General features: G+C 43.3%; 1 protein-coding gene across 1 annotated transcript in view; it reads left to right on the top strand.

The window, feature by feature from the left end:
• Nucleotides 1-21535, top strand: part of OBSCN (obscurin, cytoskeletal calmodulin and titin-interacting RhoGEF) — a 292040-nt gene that overhangs the window by 59949 nt on the left and 210556 nt on the right. The window contains exons 19-27 of the mRNA XM_043509759.1: nucleotides 2144-2419; nucleotides 3121-3396; nucleotides 5321-5596; nucleotides 7160-7435; nucleotides 8309-8584; nucleotides 10894-11160; nucleotides 12264-12533; nucleotides 12817-13083; nucleotides 21247-21513. Of these exons, the coding sequence (XP_043365694.1) occupies nucleotides 2144-2419; nucleotides 3121-3396; nucleotides 5321-5596; nucleotides 7160-7435; nucleotides 8309-8584; nucleotides 10894-11160; nucleotides 12264-12533; nucleotides 12817-13083; nucleotides 21247-21513 (2451 nt within the window). The remainder of the gene's footprint in view (nucleotides 1-2143; nucleotides 2420-3120; nucleotides 3397-5320; nucleotides 5597-7159; nucleotides 7436-8308; nucleotides 8585-10893; nucleotides 11161-12263; nucleotides 12534-12816; nucleotides 13084-21246; nucleotides 21514-21535) is intronic.

The following is a 21535-nucleotide window of genomic DNA, read 5'->3' as shown; positions in this document are numbered from 1 at the left end:
TCACCTTCAGCCCCCAACTAAAACCTCTCCAACGCATCATCAAGGATCTACAACCTATCCTGAAGGATGACCCATCACTCTCACAGATCTTGAGAGACAGACCTGTCCTTGCTTACAGACAGCCCCCCAATCTGAAGCAAATCCTCACCAGCAACCACACACCACACAACAGAACCACTAACCCAGGAACCTATCCTTGCAACAAAGCCCGCTGCCAACTCCATGAAAACCTTTCATGGTGACAAGCAAGGTAGGCTAATTCCAGCAGTTAACAAGAATATCAGATTTCAGAGTAGCAGCCGTGTTAGTCTGTATTCGCAAAAAGAAAAGGAGTACCCGTGGCACCTTAGAGACTAACAAATTTATTAGAGCATAAGCTTTCGTGAGCTACAGCTCACTTCATCCGATGAAGTGAGCTGTAGCTCACGAAAGCTTATGCTCTAATAAATTTGTTAGTCTCTAAGGTGCCACGGGTACTCCTTTTCTTTTTAAGAATATCAGAGGAACAGTGGGGGGTGGGGTGGGGGGGAGAAATACTATGGGGAAATACCACACACCACACAAAAGAACCACTAACCCAGGAACCTATCCTTGCAACAAAGCCCGTTGCCAACTCTGTCCACATATCTATTCAGGGGATACCATCATAGGGCCTAATCACATCAGCCACACAATCAGAGGCTCGTTCACCTGCGCATCTACCAATGTGATATATGCCATCATGTGCCAGCTATGCCCCTCTGCCATGTACATTGGCCAAACTGGACAGTCTCTACGTAAAAGAATGAATGGACACAAATCAGACGTCAAGAATTATAACATTCAAAAACCAGTTGGAGAACACTTCAATCTCTCTGGTCACTCGATCACAGACCTAAGAGTGGCTATACTTCAACAAAAAAGCTTCAAAAACAGACTCCAACGAGAGATTGCTGAATTGGAATTAATTTTCAAACTGGATACAATTAACTTAGGCTTGAATAGAGACTGGGAATGGATGAGTCATTACACAAAGTAAAACTATTTCCCCATGGTATTTCTCCCTCCCACCCCACCCCCCACTGTTCCTCTGATATTCTTGTTAACTGCTGGAATAGCCTACCTTGCTTGTCACCATGAAAGGTTTTCCTCCTTTCCCCCCCTGCTGCTGGTGATGGCTTATCTTAAGTGATCACTCTCCTTACAGTGTGTATGATAAACCCATTGTTTCATGTTCTCTGTGTGTGTGTGTATATAAATCTCTCCTCTGTTTTTTCCACCAAATGCATCCGATGAAGTGAGCTGTAGCTCACGAAAGCTTATGCTCTAATAAATTTGTTAGTCTCTAAGGTGCCACAAGTACTCCTTTTCTTTTTGCGAATACAGACTAACACGGCTGCTACTCTGAAACCTGCCATTTAGTCCAGTATCTGGTCTTCTGCAGTGGCCAGTACCAGCTGCTTCAGAGGAAGGTACATGTTGACCTGTGGGCAATTATGGAATAGCCTGGCCATTTGGGAAGTCTCTTCCTGACCCCAATTAGTTAGAATTTGGCTTTGCATGAGAGTTCATGGCCCTTCCAATTTTTTTTTTGAAGTTCCAGCATGCTGCTGGGATTGGATCTTGAATGAGCGATCACCTTTATTCTTGTCTCTGGAGCTGTGTTAAAGTGCAAACATTCACAAAATTCAAGGAAGTTTTGAATCTGGCGTTCCAGTGACATGAAATTTTGGATTCTGATCTAAAATTCCCCCAAATTCAAGGGGATGTGGATCCAGTGTCCTGATTCAGACCTATTGTTCTTTCAATTGTAGTTCTCCTGGCACTGTGGCAGAGTTTAAATACTAAACGAGAGATCTGAGCTAGGTTTTATATTTTTATATTTTGACAGGATGGATAGTTCTCCCCCCAGGCAGTTCTGGCTAAGGGTAGGTTCTGTCGTTTAAAAGATCCGAGGTCAGAGTTCTGTCCAGCTTTTCTACTAAATGAAGTCATTAGAAGTTGGTCCAGTAAAAGATCCTACCTCTCCCATGTTATCTGTACATTAAAATGGTCAAACCTAGATTTATTTTAAAACAGCTACAGTCATTAATGGGGAATCTGAAACACTCTGCCTCAGAAGGAAGGTCTGTTTCTTGACTATCCCCTATCTTCCTATTTGCAGAGGCAGAAGATGTGTTTACAAACAAGGAGAAGGTGCAGAAGGAGGTGAAGGCCATCCTGACAGAGAGCGCCACCCTGAGCTGTGAGGTGGCCCAGGCCAAGACTGAAGTGAAATGGTACAAGGATGGGAAATTGATCACTTCCGGCAAGAAACTCAAAGTGGAGTCCAAGGATAAATCCCGACGGCTAGCCATAGAGCAGGTGGAGAAGAAAGATGCTGGAGAGTACACCTGTGAGGCTGCAGGCCAGAAATTAACCTTCAAAGTTATTGTCACAGGTGAGAGAGACTGATTTCTTCTTATTTTCCATATTGGAAAACTGAAGCACAGAAAAGTTAAGTGACCTGTTGTGCAAGGAGCCGGTGACAGAACCAGTTTGGCTTATGATAAATTTAAACCAACCAATGAACCAACTGAAGAGTTTAGGAGTTTATGCATTAAACTAGTCCTTGATTCTGGCCTGGCATAATTCTGGAAAAGTAACAGAGATGTGTGGTTTATTTTTTCATTTTTAATTAGGTAACACCTGTGAAATTTTGGAAAGTTTAAGCATGAAACCCAGAATGTAGACATTTTTTTTCTTGAGCCACCTTTATTTTGGATTGCAAGATAAAATGCATCTCTCCTCTTGTTTGTATGATTTAGAGTATATTTTCTTACAGCACAATCATCCAACTGATGATATTCAGTGAAGTTCTGATGGACAAATGTTAACAAATGCATTCGTTTCTTCCATTGCAGATTTCAGAAAATCATGGTAATTAGAGATGGAAAAACCCTTGTAGGTCACCTAGCCCATCCTCCACTGCTAGTGAAGGAGTGTTCATCCTACCACTTATTGGTGTGGTCTAGTTTAAATGACTCAGGAGATGGGCACTCAGGAGATATGAATTTTGAAAAATTTTCATAAACCTGCCTTCTGGTAATGAAGATCAAAGTTGGGGGAGTTAACTTTTTAAACTGTTTCCCTCAATCTCAGAACCTGAAGTTGTGTTTGCAAACAAGGAGAAGGTGCAGAAGGAGGTGAAGGCTGCCCTGACGGAGAGCACCACACTGAGCTGTGAGGTGGCCCAGGCCGAGACTGAAGTGAGGTGGTACAAGGACGGGAAACTGATCACCTCCAGCAAGAAATTCAAAGTGAAGTCTGAGGGCAAATCCCAACGGCTGGTCGTGGAGCAAGTGGAGAAGAAGGATGCTGGAGAGTATACCTGTGAAGCCGCAGGCCAGAAACTGACCTTCAAGGTTATTGTCACAGGTGGGAGAAACTCTTTTTTAAAATTTTTGTTAGGAGACTAAAGTGATTTTATTTTTTTAAGAATATTGTCCACCGTTTTAGGTGCAAATTATGGGCCAGAGAGTGGTGGCTGTTGCTTTGGTGCAGAAGTTGGGGGGACTTTTTAGAATATATATATATATTTGTAATGGATTGCGAGATCTTTAAGGCAGGGAGAGCCTCTTCTCAGTATGTTTGGAAAATGCCCAGTATATTGTGAACCCTTCCTGAATATACATGAAGAATAATAGTGCCGCAATCCCTTCCCCTCCCGTAAATCCATCGATGCAGCCAGAATTCCATAGAGCCAGCACATGGCTCTCCACACCACTCTCAACCCCAGTGCATTTGCAGAGGGGGGCCATGGTAGAGCAGCCATGTCGGGGTATCTGCACTTCCTTGCCCCTCATGGATGGGTGCTCTCCATGTTTGCTCGAGAGAGGCTGGCAGGGAAGGACATCACAGGGATGGGGATCTGCCTTTACACAAATGCAGTGGCCCTAACGCCCCATGAGAGTGGCATGGAAGGGCAGAAGGTGAAGTGCGCTGAGGTCTGGTGCCTGGGCTTTTGATTGGGAGAGTGGATTTCACCTGCCCAGCTCATCCACGCTCCTTTGCAGTCAGTCTGATTACTCCAACGTTATGTGGGAGATGAGCATTTCATCCCGAGCGTAAGGCTGTGTGTGTGTGAGGTGGGCAGGCTGGTACAGTCTGAGATGCTCCATGCCCCAAAGGCATCCTGGCTGGGAGGAGATGGTGTATAGCCAGATGACCAGTAGCATGGTGAGAATGCAGTCTGCACCCCGGTGCCGGGGAAGCATGTGTCTCTGTACACTACAAGGATGACAGTTCTGACATCTGCCTCTCAGATGATGCAGCTCTGTGACATATAGTGGAGCCAGGACTGCAAAGCCACAATCCAGCCTTGCGTATAGAGTATACCATCTGATCTCAGCCCTTTAGCAATATACAGAAAGGTTTAATTATGATTTCAAACAATGTATTAAGCACCTGTTACCCAGTCACCCCTGGGTGCTGTGCCTTATGCAAATTCAGTAATTGAATCATAAATTCAGCTTGGTGGGCCAGCTAGAAAATCCACCGGGACCTTGTCCTAGCTATAGGAGACAGCCTTCTCCCAAATCTGCAGAGACATGCAGGTGCGAACAGGGGAGATTAAACAGTCATTATTCAAGCAAACCAAACTGCACAGAGGGCGTGTGAGCCAATGGGTAGGGCACTGGACTGGGGACTCAAGAAAGCTTGGTTCTATTCCTGACTCTGCTATTGACCTGCTGTGTGGCCTTGGTCCAGTCATTTCCCCTCTGTGTGTCTGTTTCCCCTGCTACCCTTTGCCTATTTAGGTTGTAAACTCTTTGGTGCAGGGACTGTCTCCTCCAGTACATTTGTGCTGCACCTAGCATGGTCCTGCCTCTAGATGCTACTTTAATACTATTGCTGCTAATAACAACAAATATGAGGAGTTCTGCCGTCACAGTGGGATTCTAGCTCATATCCTCAGGAAGGGAATAGCATAGTCAAGGCCCTGCTGCTAAAAACTGCAGTTGGCCTGAACCTTGGAATAACTAGTAAGGACTGCCCAGCTGATCTGATTTGCCTTGATGGGACCTAGAATGAGAGCATACTGTGGGGATAAGCAATGTGGCCACCTTCCTGGCATGCTAACATAGATCCTTAACTGTCTTATCATAGCTCCTGTGAAACAGTAACAAGAAGTTTACCACATAAGAAAACCTGAAAATGTGTTCCGTGGTGATGTGAGAACTTTAAATGCATGTTGTCAGATTGGAGACGTGGATTTAACTGTTCCCCTTAGGCCCTGATACAAGTTTTGGCAGTTTTCAGGTTATAGATTCACTTAATTTGAAATGTTCTCTTTTTTCAGAGCCCGATATCATATTTGCAAACCAGGAGAAGGTGCAGAAGGAGGTGAAGGCTGTGCTGACAGAGAGTGCCACCCTCTCCTGCGAAGTGGCCCAGGCCAAAACTGAAGTGAAATGGTACAAGGACGGGAAACTGATCACCTCCAGCAAGAAATTCAAAGTGGAGTCTGAGGGCAAATCCCGGCATCTGCTCGTGGAGCAGGTGGAGAAGAAGGATGCTGGAGAGTACACCTGTGAGGCAGCAGGCCAGAAACTGACCTTCAAGTTTAATGTCACAGGTGGGAGAAAAACCCTCCTGAATTCCCAACAATACTGTTGTGTCTGAAAATGGGCCAACAACAACAGTAATAAATGTGTGCAGTGAGACAGACCCTCAGCTTGTATAAATTAGTGTCGCTCCATTGCAGGCTAGGAGCTAGGGTGATTTATGCTCGCTGAGAGTCCTAATGTTTTGCATATACCAAAATATCAGGGTGTATCAATATGTGATAAGAATGCATCACATTATTAAATTGGAGATTTAATAATAAAGTAATAAAAATTATATACTCCTTGCAGAACAGCATGATACTTTTATATATAATGCATAATATATTGGAGTTGCTGAGGCACACAGGGAGAAGTAAATTAAGAAGCACAGACAAGGGGAATAAAGAAAACTGTTCAGTTGAGATTTGAAAAGAGGCCAGGGGAGAGAGGCTCAGTAGGGTTGTTCCAGCTGGCAAGAGCTGCAGAGGAGATGGCTTTTGCACGAACACTGGTGAGCTGGAAGTCAGTGGAGCCCTAGTGATATACATTAGTGGAGGAGCTAGTCCTAACTGGTGATGGGTGAACCAGTGCGGAAACTGGCCCAAACTGTCACTCGGAATTCAAACCGAATCTGGACCAAACTTTTTGAAGTTAAAAATGTTGGATTTTAAAAAATAATCAGACGGTATTTTTCATTTGCTTGCTGCCGCTGCTTTTCCCGTGTTCAGGTGTTAAGTACCTAATTATCACAACAGGTTCTTCTTTGAGCGCCTGACACTGGACAGCATCCCTGTTCAGGAAAGCCTGTAAGCATATGCTTAACTTTAAGTATATCTTTAAGTGCTTTCCTGAATTAGGCTTTGGCATTTCCAGCCTCAGACGAAGCCAGAAGTAACAAAAACCTCTTCTTGCAAGATTCCCAGCCTGGCTTTGGAGACTGAAGATGCTGGGATATGTTTTTTGGAGAAGCATCCATATTTTTGAGCGCTCATCCAAAAAGATCTAAAGCTGTGAATTTTCTGAGGTCCTTTCATGGTATATTTTTGCTTCTGATCCAATGAGACGCTGCAAGCCACCTGCCATATGTTAAATGTCCTCTTCTCCTGAAAGTTGCCTGCAATTTGCAAGATTGGACTTGATTCAGCAAGGTGCTTAACTTGGGTAACTTTAAACATGTGAAGTCAAAGGAACAGCCAGCTGCTTTAAATTAAACATGTGTACACTTGTGTACCTTGCCAAATCAGGTCCTTAATGATCAGAGTATTGTACTGGTAACAGTATTCTTTGGAAAGAGAGATTCCTGCTGGGAATGACCATGGGCAAGATCACTAAGAGTCCGTTCTGGAAGTCTGTGTTATTGTGTTGGTTTATGAAGGAAACATTATCAAAGAAGGAAGAACTTCTGCATTGTATGGCCTAATTAGCAACAAGCAAATAAATAAATAGAAACATTCTCCAGCAGTGACTGCTATTGTTGGTAAATGACAAATTCCAGAATTTCCAAAGTTGGTGCACGTGGATGTGCTAAGACCTGTTAGATGGGCTAATTTTATTTTAATCAGTCATTTTTCTCTTTTCTTTTTCCTACTCAGAGCCAGAATCTGCATTTGTAAACCAGGAGAAGGTGCAGAAGGAGGTGAAGGCTGTGCTGACAAAGAGCACCATCCTGTCCTGCGAAGTGGCCCACGCCAAGACTGAAGTGAAATGGCACAAGGATGGGAAACTGATCACCCCTAGCAAGAAATTCAAAGTAGAGTCTGAGGGTAAATCCCGGCGTCTAGTCCTGGAGCAGGTGGAAAAGAAGGATGCTGGAGAGTACACTTGTGAGGCTGCAGGCCAGAAACTGGCCTTCAAAATTGAAGCAGTAGGTGAGTGTTTTCTTGCACACTAATTCTGGGAAGAATTGAGGTCAGATTTTTTATCTGTAAGACATGTGCTTGGAGTGAATATCTTATTTTTTAATTCCTGGGAGCAACTAGGCCAAGATCTGCTTGGTTGTTACATCACTGACTTCAAATAAGCTATTCCACAGATTAATTTATCCTATTCACTTCATTGGCATTGTGTATGTGTAGTTGAAGGCAGAATTTGGCTGATAATCTTTACGTTGTATAACACAGTGCTACATGGTTTATTTTTTCATTGTCTCCTTCACAGACACAATCTCAAATGGTTTTACAGAGATAATGGGCTGAAAGTGAGATAGAAGTGGAAGGGTTTTAAAGAGGAGACATGGCGACTTGGAAGAATGGTGCTAGTTAAATGGAGTAGCAGGATGTGTTAAAGGGCTGTGATGCATTATGGGAGTTAGAGATGAGGCCATGAGAGGAGGAGAAAAGTGAGCCCATAGGATAGTAGGTACAAACAAGGACATTTTTTGAGGGTGCAGCAATTCCACAGAGTTGATTTTGAATTAGGACCATGGTGACAGAGTAATTTTCCTACACTATGAAACAAGAATCTTAGAGGATCCCAGATGCATGTTTGTGCATGTGTATTTTTTTTCATTATCTTTGATTCTATAACAAATTACTTCTATGAAGGAACAACTGATCATTTCCCACTCAATCCAAGAGAAAATAGACAGCAGGTTCCAAACATTCAGCCATATCCCTGGGATATGGTGGATCATAGGACAATTTTGGGGTCATTTTATGAGTCATGGAGCAAAAAATGGTTGAGAACCACTGTTCTAGGGAGCAGGAAACCAGACTGTTTGTTTATTTTAATTACTTCTCTAGAACCGGAGGCAAAATTCCAAAAGAAACTTGTCCAGAAAGAACCGATTGTTGTTCAGGAACATGAGAGCATCACACTGTCCACTTCAGTAATGCCTGAAACAGCCACAGTCAAGTGGTTCAAGGATGGAACTGAGATCAAGGGAAGCAAAAAGTATGAGATTAAGGCTGATGGGGCCTCCAGGACTCTGACTGTGAAGCTGGCTGAGGGCAAAGACAGTGCTGTGTACACCTGCGAGACAAAGAGCGACAAGCAGGAGTTCAACGTGCAGGTGAAAGGTGAGAGGAACAGCAGCAGGCGTGTCAGCTTCATTCCCAACAAAGTCAAATGGATCTTCCTCCCAGTGGAGGCCAAGGGGCTGCACTTGAAAATCACTCCCCCTCCCTCTCACCATTGCTCAGCTCTCAGGGCCCTTGTGTTGTGGCTGCTGTGATTCTGGCTCCAGGGTCCAGCAGATCCATTTCCCTAAATGTCCATACAGAGCAAATCAAGATGCTTCCTACTCCCAGCGGGCTAGTTCATGGCCCATATTGCTTGCTCGTGAGGGGAGGAAGGGGGTCATAAGGTGCCCCCTATTCCTCAGGGCTTGCTATCCACATTACAGGTAGCTGTATGGGGGGAGAGCACTGTTCCAACGCCTTCACAGTTGGGTGGGGTGCGGGCACAGCCATCGTGCTGCCCCACCAGCCAGCACAGCACAGCCAACGTGGAGGTGGGCATAAATTGTGCAAGGAGAAGGGTGTAGGGGATATCTTAATTCCCCATTGAGCAAGCAGGGACGGAAACGTGGCTCTGAGCCACAATTTGGCCCTTGCCATGTCTCTGGGGTTGGGTTGCTCTCTGTGCCCCTTTATCAAGGCAGACTGTAGAAGATGACAGTCTAGCCCAGAGTGGTGGAGTTGCGCAGGCCCAGAAACAAATGGATTCTCCCATCTACCTCGCAGGGCTGAGCTATGGTAATGATTTGTAGCTGGGGAGAGCTCTGCTTACCCAGGCTGGGGAGAGGAGGGCAGCTGCTGCTCCCCTGGCCACCCGTTTACTTTAATCTCTAACAATGTACTGTGTGGTTTTGGGCAAGTCACTTAGTCTCTCTGTACTTCACTTCCCTGTTTACACGAGATTCCATTCATTAGCAACCCCTCAGCTGCCAGCAAAATGTTGCCATGGTCTGGCCATTGCCAATAAGCAGAAGGCAGGGTGGCGGGGCTGCAGCCAGGGAAAGAAGCACTGGTATGTGCCAAGCACAGGCTGCAAGCAGATTGGTGGGGCCATCCAGGGATGGCCCATCCTAGCACTTCCTCCCCTGGCTACACTCCACAAACCTGCCTGAGGCAGGGGTCTCGCTTCTAGAAAAAGTTCTCAGTAAGCAGCACATAGTTGCCAATATCCAAATCCCATGACAATTAAAGTCGATGGGAAAGGATGGATTCCCAGCACAATATTGCTATGAACTGGAAGTTGTTAATGTCAAGGTTGCTATTGAGGGCCATCCACTTTACTTCCCAACCTCACAGGTGAGTTGTGAGGGTAAATATATTAAAGAGGGTGAGGCACCCAGTTAGTGTGGTAATGGGGTTGATATACAGGCCTTGGATAGATAGATGTCAAAGAGGTGAGAGAGATTGTGGAGAGAGATACCTGGGAGTGGAGGGTGAATTTCACATCCTGGGGCCACAGAACAAAGGCTGTATCATCTCCTACCCCAAAGCAATGATGGTAGGGAGTCTATGCCAACATCCCCCTGTCAAGGAGACATGTGATGTGATAGCTCAGCAGGTAAGTTTGGTTTATCAGGTGGAAGGCAGAACAAAAAGGAAAAAGGAGAGGACAATCCCCAAACCAGGCATTTTAAGGCATCATTCTGACACCTGTCCTTCCAGAATTAAAAGGGGCCTAAGATTTCTTTTGTATTTTATTTTACTTTAAAGGACTCACTCTAAGCTGCCAACTCAATTGTCTGTAAGAATCTGATAGATTTGTCACTTGATAAATATGCTTTCAGCTGCGTGTCCATTCCCACTCTCTAAAGGATAGGCAGCCAGCCTATAGGGGTGTTGGATCAGCAGTTAGGAGACCTGGGCTCTATGCCTGACTCAATGTGTGTGTGTGACCCTGGGCAAGTCACTCATCTGCTTTGTAATCTTAGTGTCCACGGGTGTAAAATGTTTTTTTTGTGTTTTAACCACTTTCATGACATGTTTTGAGATGGGAGATGAAAAGTTGCTATTATTATTACTGAGTCAGAATTTGCGACGTTGTTTCTATTACTGACAATCTCTTGTGGCACCTTAGAGACTAACAAATTTATTAGAGCATAAGCTTTCGTGAGCTACAGCTCACTTCGATGAAGTGAGCTGTAGCTCACAAAAGCTTATGCTCTAATAAATTTGTTAGTCTCTAAGGTGCCACCGGTACTCCTTTTCTTTTTGCGAATACAGACTAACACGGCTGCTACTCTGAAACCTGACAATCTCTTGAATTTCCCACCTTCCTCTGATCCAAAAATCCTCCTATTAAAAAAAAAAGGGTAAGAAAACGATCTTCTGATCTGCTCTGTGTTCATTGTCTTCCTTCCAATGAATCTCAGAAATCCCTGTGAAGTTTGCAAAGAAATTAGGAGCGGTCAGTGCTGAGATCGGAAGGACCATCTCTCTGACCTGTGAGCTGAGCCAGGCCAAGGGGGATGTGCTGTGGTACAAGAACGGAGTTGAGATCAAACCCAGCAAGCGCTTCCAGATGAGTGAGGATGGTGTCAAGCGGATCCTGACCATAATGGGACTCCGGGCCGAAGACAAGGGAGAGTACTCCTGTGAATCCCGGGATGACAAAAGCAGCATTCAGGTCACCCCCAAAGGTGCCTTACCAGATCCATGACATTGAGTGTGACATCCTGCTCCCCTCTCCTTCCATTACAGTGCTAAAGAGCTGCATTAAAAAAATTCTGCCTGTGTTAAGAGGGCAGGGGACATTGTTGCTAGCATGAAGAAATGTATGTTATAGCTGGGAAAATAAGAGCTACCATCTTGCAGTTAATGAATAGACAGCATGACTGCCATTCTGAAAGAGAGAAATGCAATGTATGTTGTAGGTAGACAATCCCTAGAAATGATATTTAAATAATATTTAAACAATGTTACAAATCTATAAATTTAACTAGCAGCAACAATAAGAGCTAGTGCAGTGTCCTGCTAAAGTAATATGTGGGCTTAGTGTGGGTTGATTATATCGCCCTCTACTGGATGATGCCACAGTGATATAACTTGCTGCTTATGCACAGTTAACCAAGTTTCTCTTTTATCTCACATGGCAGAGCCCTGTGATTTTGGTGGTGAAAGTCCCGGGGGCAATCCCTGGGGGCAACCTTGGTATTAGTATATGTGAAGGCACAGTTGTTACCTTACCATGTCCACTTTAAAGTCCAAATTATATGTGAACCTTAAAAAGTCTCCTCCTAGGACCCAATTTGAACCATGGCAGTTTAAGAGTATGTTCAGATTCTGCATTTGGATGCTCTGTTTTCAATTGATTTCATATACAGCGATGGGCAGAACTCTGCTACCTTCCTGCAAAAGTGGTGAAGGTACTCTTTGCAAAGAATGTTGTTGTGACTTTGAGACAAACTGAATTGGGGTCTCATGTTACATAGGACGTGGACTTGTTGGCCCTGATATTGCATGTGAGGTTGGGGTTAAGGATCCTGAATCTAGACCCAGGATTTTCCTTTACACGCGTGCTCCTACCCTAGGGATGGCATCTCCCTATGTAAAAGTTGGACAGTGAGATGTAATGTGACTATGTTACCATGAGCACACTGTCACACAATGAAATATCCATGGCAAAGCCATTTGGATCCATGCCATTAACAATATTACTAAGCCAGTCTGCCCTCTGGAGGTGCTCACAGTATGGGGGGTTGTCATGCATGTGCTTCTAAAATGTCTCCTCCTTCTCTGTCAGTTCCTAGAGTGGTGAAGTTCACTACAAGCCTTCACAACGTGGTGTCTGAAGAAGGAAAAGAGGCCACATTCAAATGCACCATCTCCCCCAGCGATGCTGTGGTTACATGGCACAGAAACGGTGTCAAAATTGAAGCCAGTAAGAAACACGTGATCTCTCAGAAGGACACCAACCACAGCCTCACCATCGCTGACCTGACTCTGGAGGATGCAGCAGAAATCTCAGCCAATGCAGAGGGTGTGGAAAGCAAAGCCACCCTCACAGTCCGAGGTGAGAGAGTTAGCTCCCTTTGATTGACTGTCATCCACACTGTGGGATGTGTTGTTTTGTACGTTCCTTCTACTAACTTTCTGACTTGGCCATGGGGATGCAAAATGCATGTGTTCCACATGTTAGAATAGTGCCCAGAACGTTGCAGTGCTGGAGATGCTGCTTCTGTTCATGAGGATTTTCCCCAGCTTTGATTTCCTCGGAAACCACCATTTTAATCTTACTTTAGAGCCAGTTTTCTGGAGTCACTCAACTTTTACTCTTGTCTCCTCTCATTTTCCAGAGGCGCCGGTGACGTTCAAGAAGAAACTGGAGCCCAAAACGGTTGAGGAGAGGGACACGGTGACCCTGGAGGTAGAGCTGAGCAAGCCTTCCATGGAGGTGAAATGGATGAGGAACAGCATTGTGCTGCAGTCCAGTGACAACGTTGAGATCAAGGCCGAGGGGACGAAACACAGCTTGATGATTAAGAACATCACCTTTGCCGACCGGGGCTTCTATTGCTGTGAGACTCTCGAAGACAAGACCCAGGCCAAGCTGAATGTGCAAAGTAAGCTGATGCTGAATGACCACCTGTGCTGTAGCCAATGTTACGAGGCTGGTTTGGTAAATGCGGGTCTTTCCTCTTAGTGTGCTGCCAGTCAAATGACTGTGTGGGAGAATGTGAGTGCTGGAGCTACCACAGAGGCTGATTGGTTGTTTGCTTTGACCTCCCCGCTCTATTGTTTCCAACTACCTCTGTCCCGTGTCTATTGGCTTCATTCCCCCCGTTCACCATTACACCTCTGAGCTCGTCCCTTCTCACCTCAAATTCCCTCACCCCTTTTCATTCTGTCTTTTGCCCCATGCGTTTGCTTCTACGAAATCATTCCTCTTCCCACCATTCCATATTCCACCTCTCTTCCTTACAGTACCCCCCACAACACAGCTCTTGAAATGCAATTAATGTTAAAATAACAAACCCTCTACCAACAAGTGTTTGAGTATTCAAATAAACTAACACTCTTCAGTCTGTAACCTCTGTAATTCAGCCTCCTTCCCCGCATTCCCTTTGTCTTCATTGTAATGTCATATCTTCATTTAGGGTGTATGTGCTTCAGGGCTAGGATCTGTCTAGTTATATGTCTATAAAGCACCGTTAGCAGTTGGGGTGCTATATAAATAATAAATGATATTTAGGCACCTTTTGAATATCTAACAGATGGAGAGATATGTTAGAGAGGCTGAGCCCTTATGGTTCAGACCCGCACGTGAACTTGGCGAGTTCTGCTGAACTTGGATATGGTGTTCTGGTTCATGTCTGTATCTAGTGTATATACAGGAAATCCATAGCATCCAAAGGGATAAGAGTTCAGCAGTGAGAAATATTCTTACCAGGACCAGAAACCATGTGAAACTCACCTGGCTTTGCATTTTATTAAAATTCAAAACTCAGATGATCTCTATGGAAAGATTGAAAACCTTGGGGTGAGTTTTGAACAAACCCAGGCCAGTTTATGGCTTTGCAGTGAAATCCTGTGAAATTTGTGATTTCAGTTATTTCAGTGGAAAGCCAGGTGAAGTTCAGTCTTGTGGAGATTTTGGGTTTGTTCAGACCCAGAGTTTAGAAGTTGCAAATGGACATGGATCAAAAGCAAAGCAGCTGCTGTGAAACATCCGTAAGGTGTCTGGCCTTAGAGCAGCTTTAGCTAGGATAGATCCCAAAGTTATAAAGTGTGATGCTGCCCAGGGGTACCCAGGGTTGTGAGGCACCTAGCTAAGACCAGCCCTTAGCGTGAGGAGGTCTTGTCTGTGCCTTGCTGTGGATCAACTCCCTGAAACCACCAGCCTCTGGCAACATAAGCACTGCCTGCCAGGCCTCTGCGGGCCTCGCTCTCTCTTTCTGTACAGGTTAGCGATAGGCATATTCCACCCTCTGAGACCTCTGAGCGACCCTCTGCAGCATCCAGCCCCTGTTCCACTGGACACGCAACTCTTAGACCTGCTATTCCCAAAGGAATAGTACACACCGGTCTATGAGATTCAACTCAGGGGGACCACTTGACTTAACACACAACACACATAGATGTGTAGTGAAAACAATAAGAAGTTTATGAACAAAGAACATGGATTCTAGAGACAGAAAGTCAGAATATTGGAAACAAATGGTTAAATATAAAACAAAATCATAACACGCTTTCTGGACCCTAAACTTAACTAACAAGGCATTCCCCTATCCCCTACAAGATAGCTTACCCATGTCCTTTCCCCAGCATTTCCAAGCCCACTGGTGGCTTGTCCTCGCAGGTGGAAGGAATGAGGTTATACCTCTGTACCCCTTTGTTATGCCCCCCAAAAGTTCATTGTCCTTATTTGTAAACAGGGCTGTGCCCTGCTGGTTCATGTCTTCCTGTATATTTCCTTTCACAATTGTTCATTAGCAGGCCCAGAATGTAAATGGATGCCCATTGTGAATCATACAATACTTAATTTAATGTAAACAGACAGATAGATAAATATTTCTTACCTGAAAGAAAACTCACTTTTCACCTTTCTGGTGACCAGCCCCTAGTCAAAGACCTTAAGAGCATAATTTTCAGTATATATACATAACTCCTTACACAATAGCCATACATGTTTTGCAGTAATGATGATGATGAGTGTGACACAGGATTTCATTAGAGATGGCCAATTGCCATCCAGAGGTCCTTGGGTCACATAAAGATCCTTATACAAACTAGAGCCTCCATTTTAATTTTTGTTTCATAGCTTTGTACATACCACAAACAGAATCCTCACTAACAGGTTCTTTGATATAGCCGTCTGTTTGATACAAAGCTGTTCTACCGTGGCCACATCACCAGTCCCCTCCTCTTTGAATCTCTCCACAGGTTCCCCTTTGTACACTGAATCAGATTTAATTATTGGGGTGAAATCTTGGCCACATTAAGTCAATGCTAAAATTGCCATTGACATTCTTGGGGCCAGGATTTCACCCCACTGTGATTCTGCATAGCACCTCTCTGGCCTACAATTCCAAATTTGTCTTTTCCCATGTCACCCACCCCCTCTACTCTCCCTCACCTTAATCCATATTATAACTGCCTTTCTTTATACAAACATATTTTTGTTGCACACCAATTGTTTTGTATACCAACGCTAGTGCGTGCATGCTGTTTGGTCTTGTTTGCATGCATTTAAGACCAGATTAGCAATCAAAGGTATCAGAAACTGATGCCCAAATGTATTAAAAAAAAAAAAAGCCAGATCTGTGTAATCTCTTTCACGCACTGTTTCTGTAGTTTTTTCCTCTTCAGAGTCTTCCTTGCTGTCCTCTGGTAAGAGCCACTGTTTTAATATCCCGATACAGGAGAGTTATAAGCTCTGATGGCAGCTGCTCATCCAACCGCCACCAAACTGGTTAGCCCTGGGAAACAGCAGACTCTGCTGTGGTGAGGAATATAAAAAGTACCAACCAGGCAGTTAGAGGGCAGGGATATTTAGTGGGTCCATGCAGTGGTAGAATAATAATGAACAAAATGTATGCAGTACCTGTTTTTTCTGCAAGTACCATATATCTTTTTTGAGAAGCTGACTTTTTTCAGTAGTTTAACGTTTACAATTCAAGCTGTAGGAGAAGGCAGTTAGATACAATAGAAGGCATCCTTCTTTGGAGCAACTTTTGATATGTTACCAGGAGTATATTGAATTTTACAGGCTTTGAGAGTTTAGCATCACTTTAGTCCCCTGGACCTGTATCTTTTTTTATTGAGAATATGTTGGAAAGGGAAACATTGTCAAATCAAACTTGGCTCAAAATTTGGCTTTTGCAAAAATGTGTTTTACAAAACCTCAGACCAATAGAAATGTTCCCATGACTTAAAAAATAAATTCCAGCAGAAACAGTTCTTTAAAGCCACATAAACATATCATGAATCATAGAATATCAGGGTTGGAAGGGACTTCAGGAGGTCATCTAGTCCAACCTCCTGCTCAAAGCAGGACCTAATCCCCAACTAAATCAGTGCTTGCAACCCATGCGTTGTAACTTTGGAATAATACAGGACAACTTGTACGTGAAATAACCTTAAATAAAAGTGAAACTGACTAGCATGTGTTCATTGCTCAAGCTGCTATAAATTTATAAACCACATAAATAGAGTTGTGTGAATGCATCACAATGAATTTGGCTCCTTTTCCTGCTTTTAGTACATCTGCAAGCAAATAGTGATGCCTCAAATTTATTCAGTATTAAAAGAAGGATTTTTTAATTTGAAATTTTGTATTTTGTTAACTTTGAAGATTAATCTTCAACCCACCTATTAATTAAGGGGATGTACAACGTAAGAGATCAGCCAATAGACATGCAAAAATATTTGGTACACGGTAATTCAAGTTTGAATTTTCTGTGTTAGTTGGGGTTGTTCACATCAATCACATGACATTACATTGTTTTTGACTGGATGAACATTACTCTTTGCAATTAGGTTTTCAGCACAAATGCAAGGGAAAGGATGGTCTTGTATTTACAACACTGGACTAGGATTTTAGGAGATTCTGTGTTTGATTCTACCATAGACCTATAGATTCATAGATACTAAGGTCAGAAGGGACCATTCTGATCATCTAGTCCGACCTCCTGCTCAGCGCAGGCCACAGAATCTCACCCACCCACTCCTACGTGTGACTTCCTGGGTGTGAGCCTACACAAATTATCTAATCTCATTTGCCTCAGTTCCCCATCTGTAAAATGAGGATAATAATCCTTGCCTTGTCTAAACAGATTGTGATCTGTTAGAGATAGCAATTGTTTCTTGCCATGTGTATGTACAGTGTAGCACAACGGGGCCCTGATCTAAGTTCGGCTGTATAGGCACTCTAATAATACAAGTTGTAAATAACACAGAATATTTGGAAATTCATGAACACTTTCCATGAATACTTGTAAAGTTAAACTTAACCTTCATGTTCCATGAACATTTGTGCTAATATACTTAGATTACTTGCATGCTCATGAGGAAAACCTCCCACAAAAACAGTGAGAATAAGGACAAAGTAAATTCACATTTAAATTAGAGCCGGAATTTCTATAAATAGTAGGCAGTAAATTAGGTATATAAAATTCTTTCAATTAAAATAATCTTAAGCATTGTTAGTAATGATTTAAAATCTATTTTGTAAACATCATTAGTAACTTTTTAAAACTAAGCAACCTTTAACCTGAGTGTTCCTTTAATATTTATAATGTAAAATCAGTGTATAGGACACTTAGAAAACCTGTACTATGGAACTTAGCTATAACTCAAGAAGTTATATACAGAAATCCCCAGCCTTCTGTCTTAATTGTACTGGAGTGTTTGGCTAGCTCCATGCCCATAGTAAATTTAAAATATAATACAATATTATACAAAGAGGTAGAATGCCATGGAACACAATACAGTCTGCTCCTCTCTCATCTTTCACGCAATGTGCCTGAAAACACTTTTATAGGAAACATTCAGCATTCCTTCCAACAAGTCTGTTTGTCACTTCCACTGTTCTGAAGCTCAGGCTTCTGTTACTTCCTTTCTAGACACTGGCTAGTTGTCATGGCCAATTGTTAAAAACAAAACAGCCCTGGCATCCCGATCACTGCTTATATTGTAATGACTTGGCTACTTTTAATGGCTGCAAAAAGTGTTTTACTCCTTTGGGTTTTGCATGCTTTGTACTGTGCAAGGCTAATTTCATGTCTCTCTTTTTTTAACTTCCCGTTCTGAAGACAAGAGGAGATTTCTGTGCCGGATGATTCCCCCCCCCCCCCACTTGTGCTTCCCATACATCTAGCTGCATTTTCATCACTTATTTCAGAGTAGCAGCCGTGTTAGTCTGTATCCGCAAAAAGAAAAGGAGGACTTGTGGCACCTTAGAGACTAACAAAATTATTCTTAGCTTCTCTACATGAGATAGCTTTAAATAGGGGCGTTAATGGTTACAGATTAGTGAATGCTGGAACTGAATGCACAATGAGATTTAAAATGTACAAGGTGATCTGAAACAAACTGTGACTTTACAAAGGAAAACCAAGGGGATTCTCTTTGCATATGATCAGCCATACATTATTTATAAGAAGGCATAGAGAAAGGTGTCCATTTTAAGAAAATCTCAGCTATACGGTATGCAATGTTTATAAGAGTCATACACGTCACAATGCAAAGATTATAAGCCTAATTCTGATATCACGCTGGTTTTACACCAGAGCCAAGATTTTAAAAATTAGCGGCCTATTGTTATGCTCCTAAATCCATATTTAGGATCCATATCCAAATAAATGTCCTGATTTTTAAAAGTGCTGGATAGAGCTGTGAAAATGACTGATTTGATTTGGGTAGAAAAGAAACCAACTTTTTTTATACTTTCAGGAAATCAGAAATATCAGAAAAATGTCATTTTCGGTTGAACAAAATTTTTCATTGTGAACATTTTAGTAACAACAGAGGAAATGAAGGGCTGGATCTATGAGAAGCTGCTGCTGCTGGTGGTTACCGCTCCACCATGCTTTATATCCAATTTTGCCCAGTGGTTGGAGCACTCAACTGGATTGTGGGAGAACTAGGTTCAAGTCCCTGTGCCAGAGTAGGATTTTGAACCTCGGTTTCCCACAACCCAGGTGAGATCCCTGACTTCTGGGCTATTAGGTATAAGGATGGCAATTACCTAGCCCCTGATTCTGCATTTTTTGGCCAACTTTCTTTTTTTCAGCCAAAAATTGTTTGCCCAGCTCACACCTAACAGGTCATGTTGAAGCTTTTAAGTGCTCAGTAGTCTTGAAAATTGGGGCACTTATTTAGATGCTTTGCACTGGGCTAAGAAGCTTGATTTTAGGAAGCCATTTTTAAAAATCTTGATCTGCATTGATAGCATTTGGCCTGATCCTGCTTTCATTTACACTAGTGCAAATGCAGAGGCGTAACTGTAAAGTCAATTGAGTTACATCATTGTGAAAGCACTGTGAGAGCAGTAACTAGAATATTAATATTGAGAGGGAAGATTGCAGACCTCTTGACATAATTCCAGCCTGTAATATTTTCTTTTAAAGGAAACCCTTTAAAGGCTTTTCCCCAGCTGCCTTCATGGGGGAGGATGTTCGCAAAAGAAGAAATTTGTCCCAGGCCTATCTGTACTATATGGCTGGAGGGCGTCTGCTGAGAACTCGCTCCATTTCTTGAGTTGGTGTTTTTTGCTAATCCCTTCCCCTCCAGCTCATCCCCAGCAACTTCAGCACATTCCCTGTTTGAAATGCTGAAGTATCTGTTGAACCAGAAGAAAGGTTATCACAGCAGCAGGCACACTGGATTCTTTGGAAACATTTTGCAGCTTAAAGAATGAGACACCATAGAGCGGGGAGGGAATGGCTGTGAACTTAGATGAAGAGCCAAGGACTAATGCAGCTTTAGAGAGAATGGACTTCAGAATCTGTGTCTGAGAAAGGGAAGCAACAGTGCAAACTCCTGGGAAAATGTCTGTTCTCCCCTCATGGGGCATGTGCAAAGAATGTCCCCGGGGACAAATCTTGTCTCTGCCTCAGTGGTCGTGGAAAAGATGCCTTGGCAGAGGAACCAGTGCAGTTCCATTGGACAGAGATTGAGTAAAATGTAGAGATTTGTTGTAGGTACTGCACATTCCCTGCTGTGTGGAGGAATAGGGCAGCAATACACAGTAGGAAGGGCCAAAGGATCCATCATTGTACGGATTCTTTGGCTTTATTCCTGAGGCAGAAGGGGTTGTGGCTACATAGAACTACTTAGGCCTAGTTTCAGAAGCAGCTCCATGGAGCAGTTCCACAGTCGCTCTGGAGCCTATGGGGAGGAGTCCATCAATAGCTAGAGGGTTTTGAGTCTTGAAGAAGACAGTGGACACCTAAGAGAAAGAGCTGGGCCCAAGTCACAGTCATGGAACTGAGCACCCATGTGAACTCCTGGCAATGCTTGGATATCTGGATCCATATCTGAACTTTGTGGCTTGGGTTCATCTCTTCTGAAGATACATTAGAAGGCTGGACTATTCCCAATTCAGCCTTGTGGAGTTTAAAGTTTTGTGCATGTTTCATGGTTTTACAGAAGTTAAATAGCCTAATATTTTTCTGGTATTTTAATCCATTTTTAAGGGTGATTTAGTTTTAAATACTAAATTGATCTTTCTAGTTGATGGGCTGTTGGTGCTATGTATTCAGGGTAAGTAAAACTCCCCACAAGCGAGGCTGGTTCAAGTGTGTGTCCTAGGCACTATACTGTGTACTGAGAGACTTTGTTATACAAATTTTTCACTTCTTCCTTTACCTGCTATTTTTGCCTCATAGTTTATCCTTTTTGGAATGCTGACCAGTACTGATTCATTGTTCCTTGCGCTCCCACATCTGTCTGGTGTACCTACCTGTTGTCTCTCATTTGTATATGGCCTGTAAACTCCTCAGGTTAGGAACTGTTTCTTTGTTCTGTGTTTGTACAGTGCCTAGCCCAGTGGGGTCCTGGTCCATGACAGAGGCTTCTAAGCACTACCGCAATACAAATAAATAACAAAAATTACATTCTCTAGAGCATCTGGTACTGACCAGTATTAGTGAATGGTTTGATTCACTTTTGTTTGTTCGTTTGAAGTGACTGATCTGTTACCTTTGCTCCAAGTGAATGGGTGGAGAGTTATCTTTGCTTCCCAATGCAATATCTCCAACCCTTCAATATCATTTGTTTTTCAGTGAGGCAGATCAAACTGGTGAAAGGCCTGCAGCCATTGGAAGCCCGTGAAAAGGGGACTGTCACCTTTGAGCTGGAGCTGTCTCATGAGGATGTGGAAGGAAGCTGGATCAAGGATGGCCTGAAACTGAAACCAGGGGAGAACTGCCACATTAGCGTCCTGGAGAAGAAACATTCACTGACACTTTCGTCCCTGAAGCTAGAAGACTCAGGCCTCATCTCCTTCAAGGCAGAAGGCATCCATTCTTCAGGGAGGCTTATAGTAACAGGTATATAACCCTGCAGTCCGGA

Source organism: Dermochelys coriacea, chromosome 2, assembly GCF_009764565.3.
Source record: "Dermochelys coriacea isolate rDerCor1 chromosome 2, rDerCor1.pri.v4, whole genome shotgun sequence".
NCBI lineage: Eukaryota > Metazoa > Chordata > Testudines > Dermochelyidae > Dermochelys > Dermochelys coriacea.
Note: the sequence above shows the minus strand (reverse complement) of the source record. Positions and strands in the feature narration are given on the sequence as shown.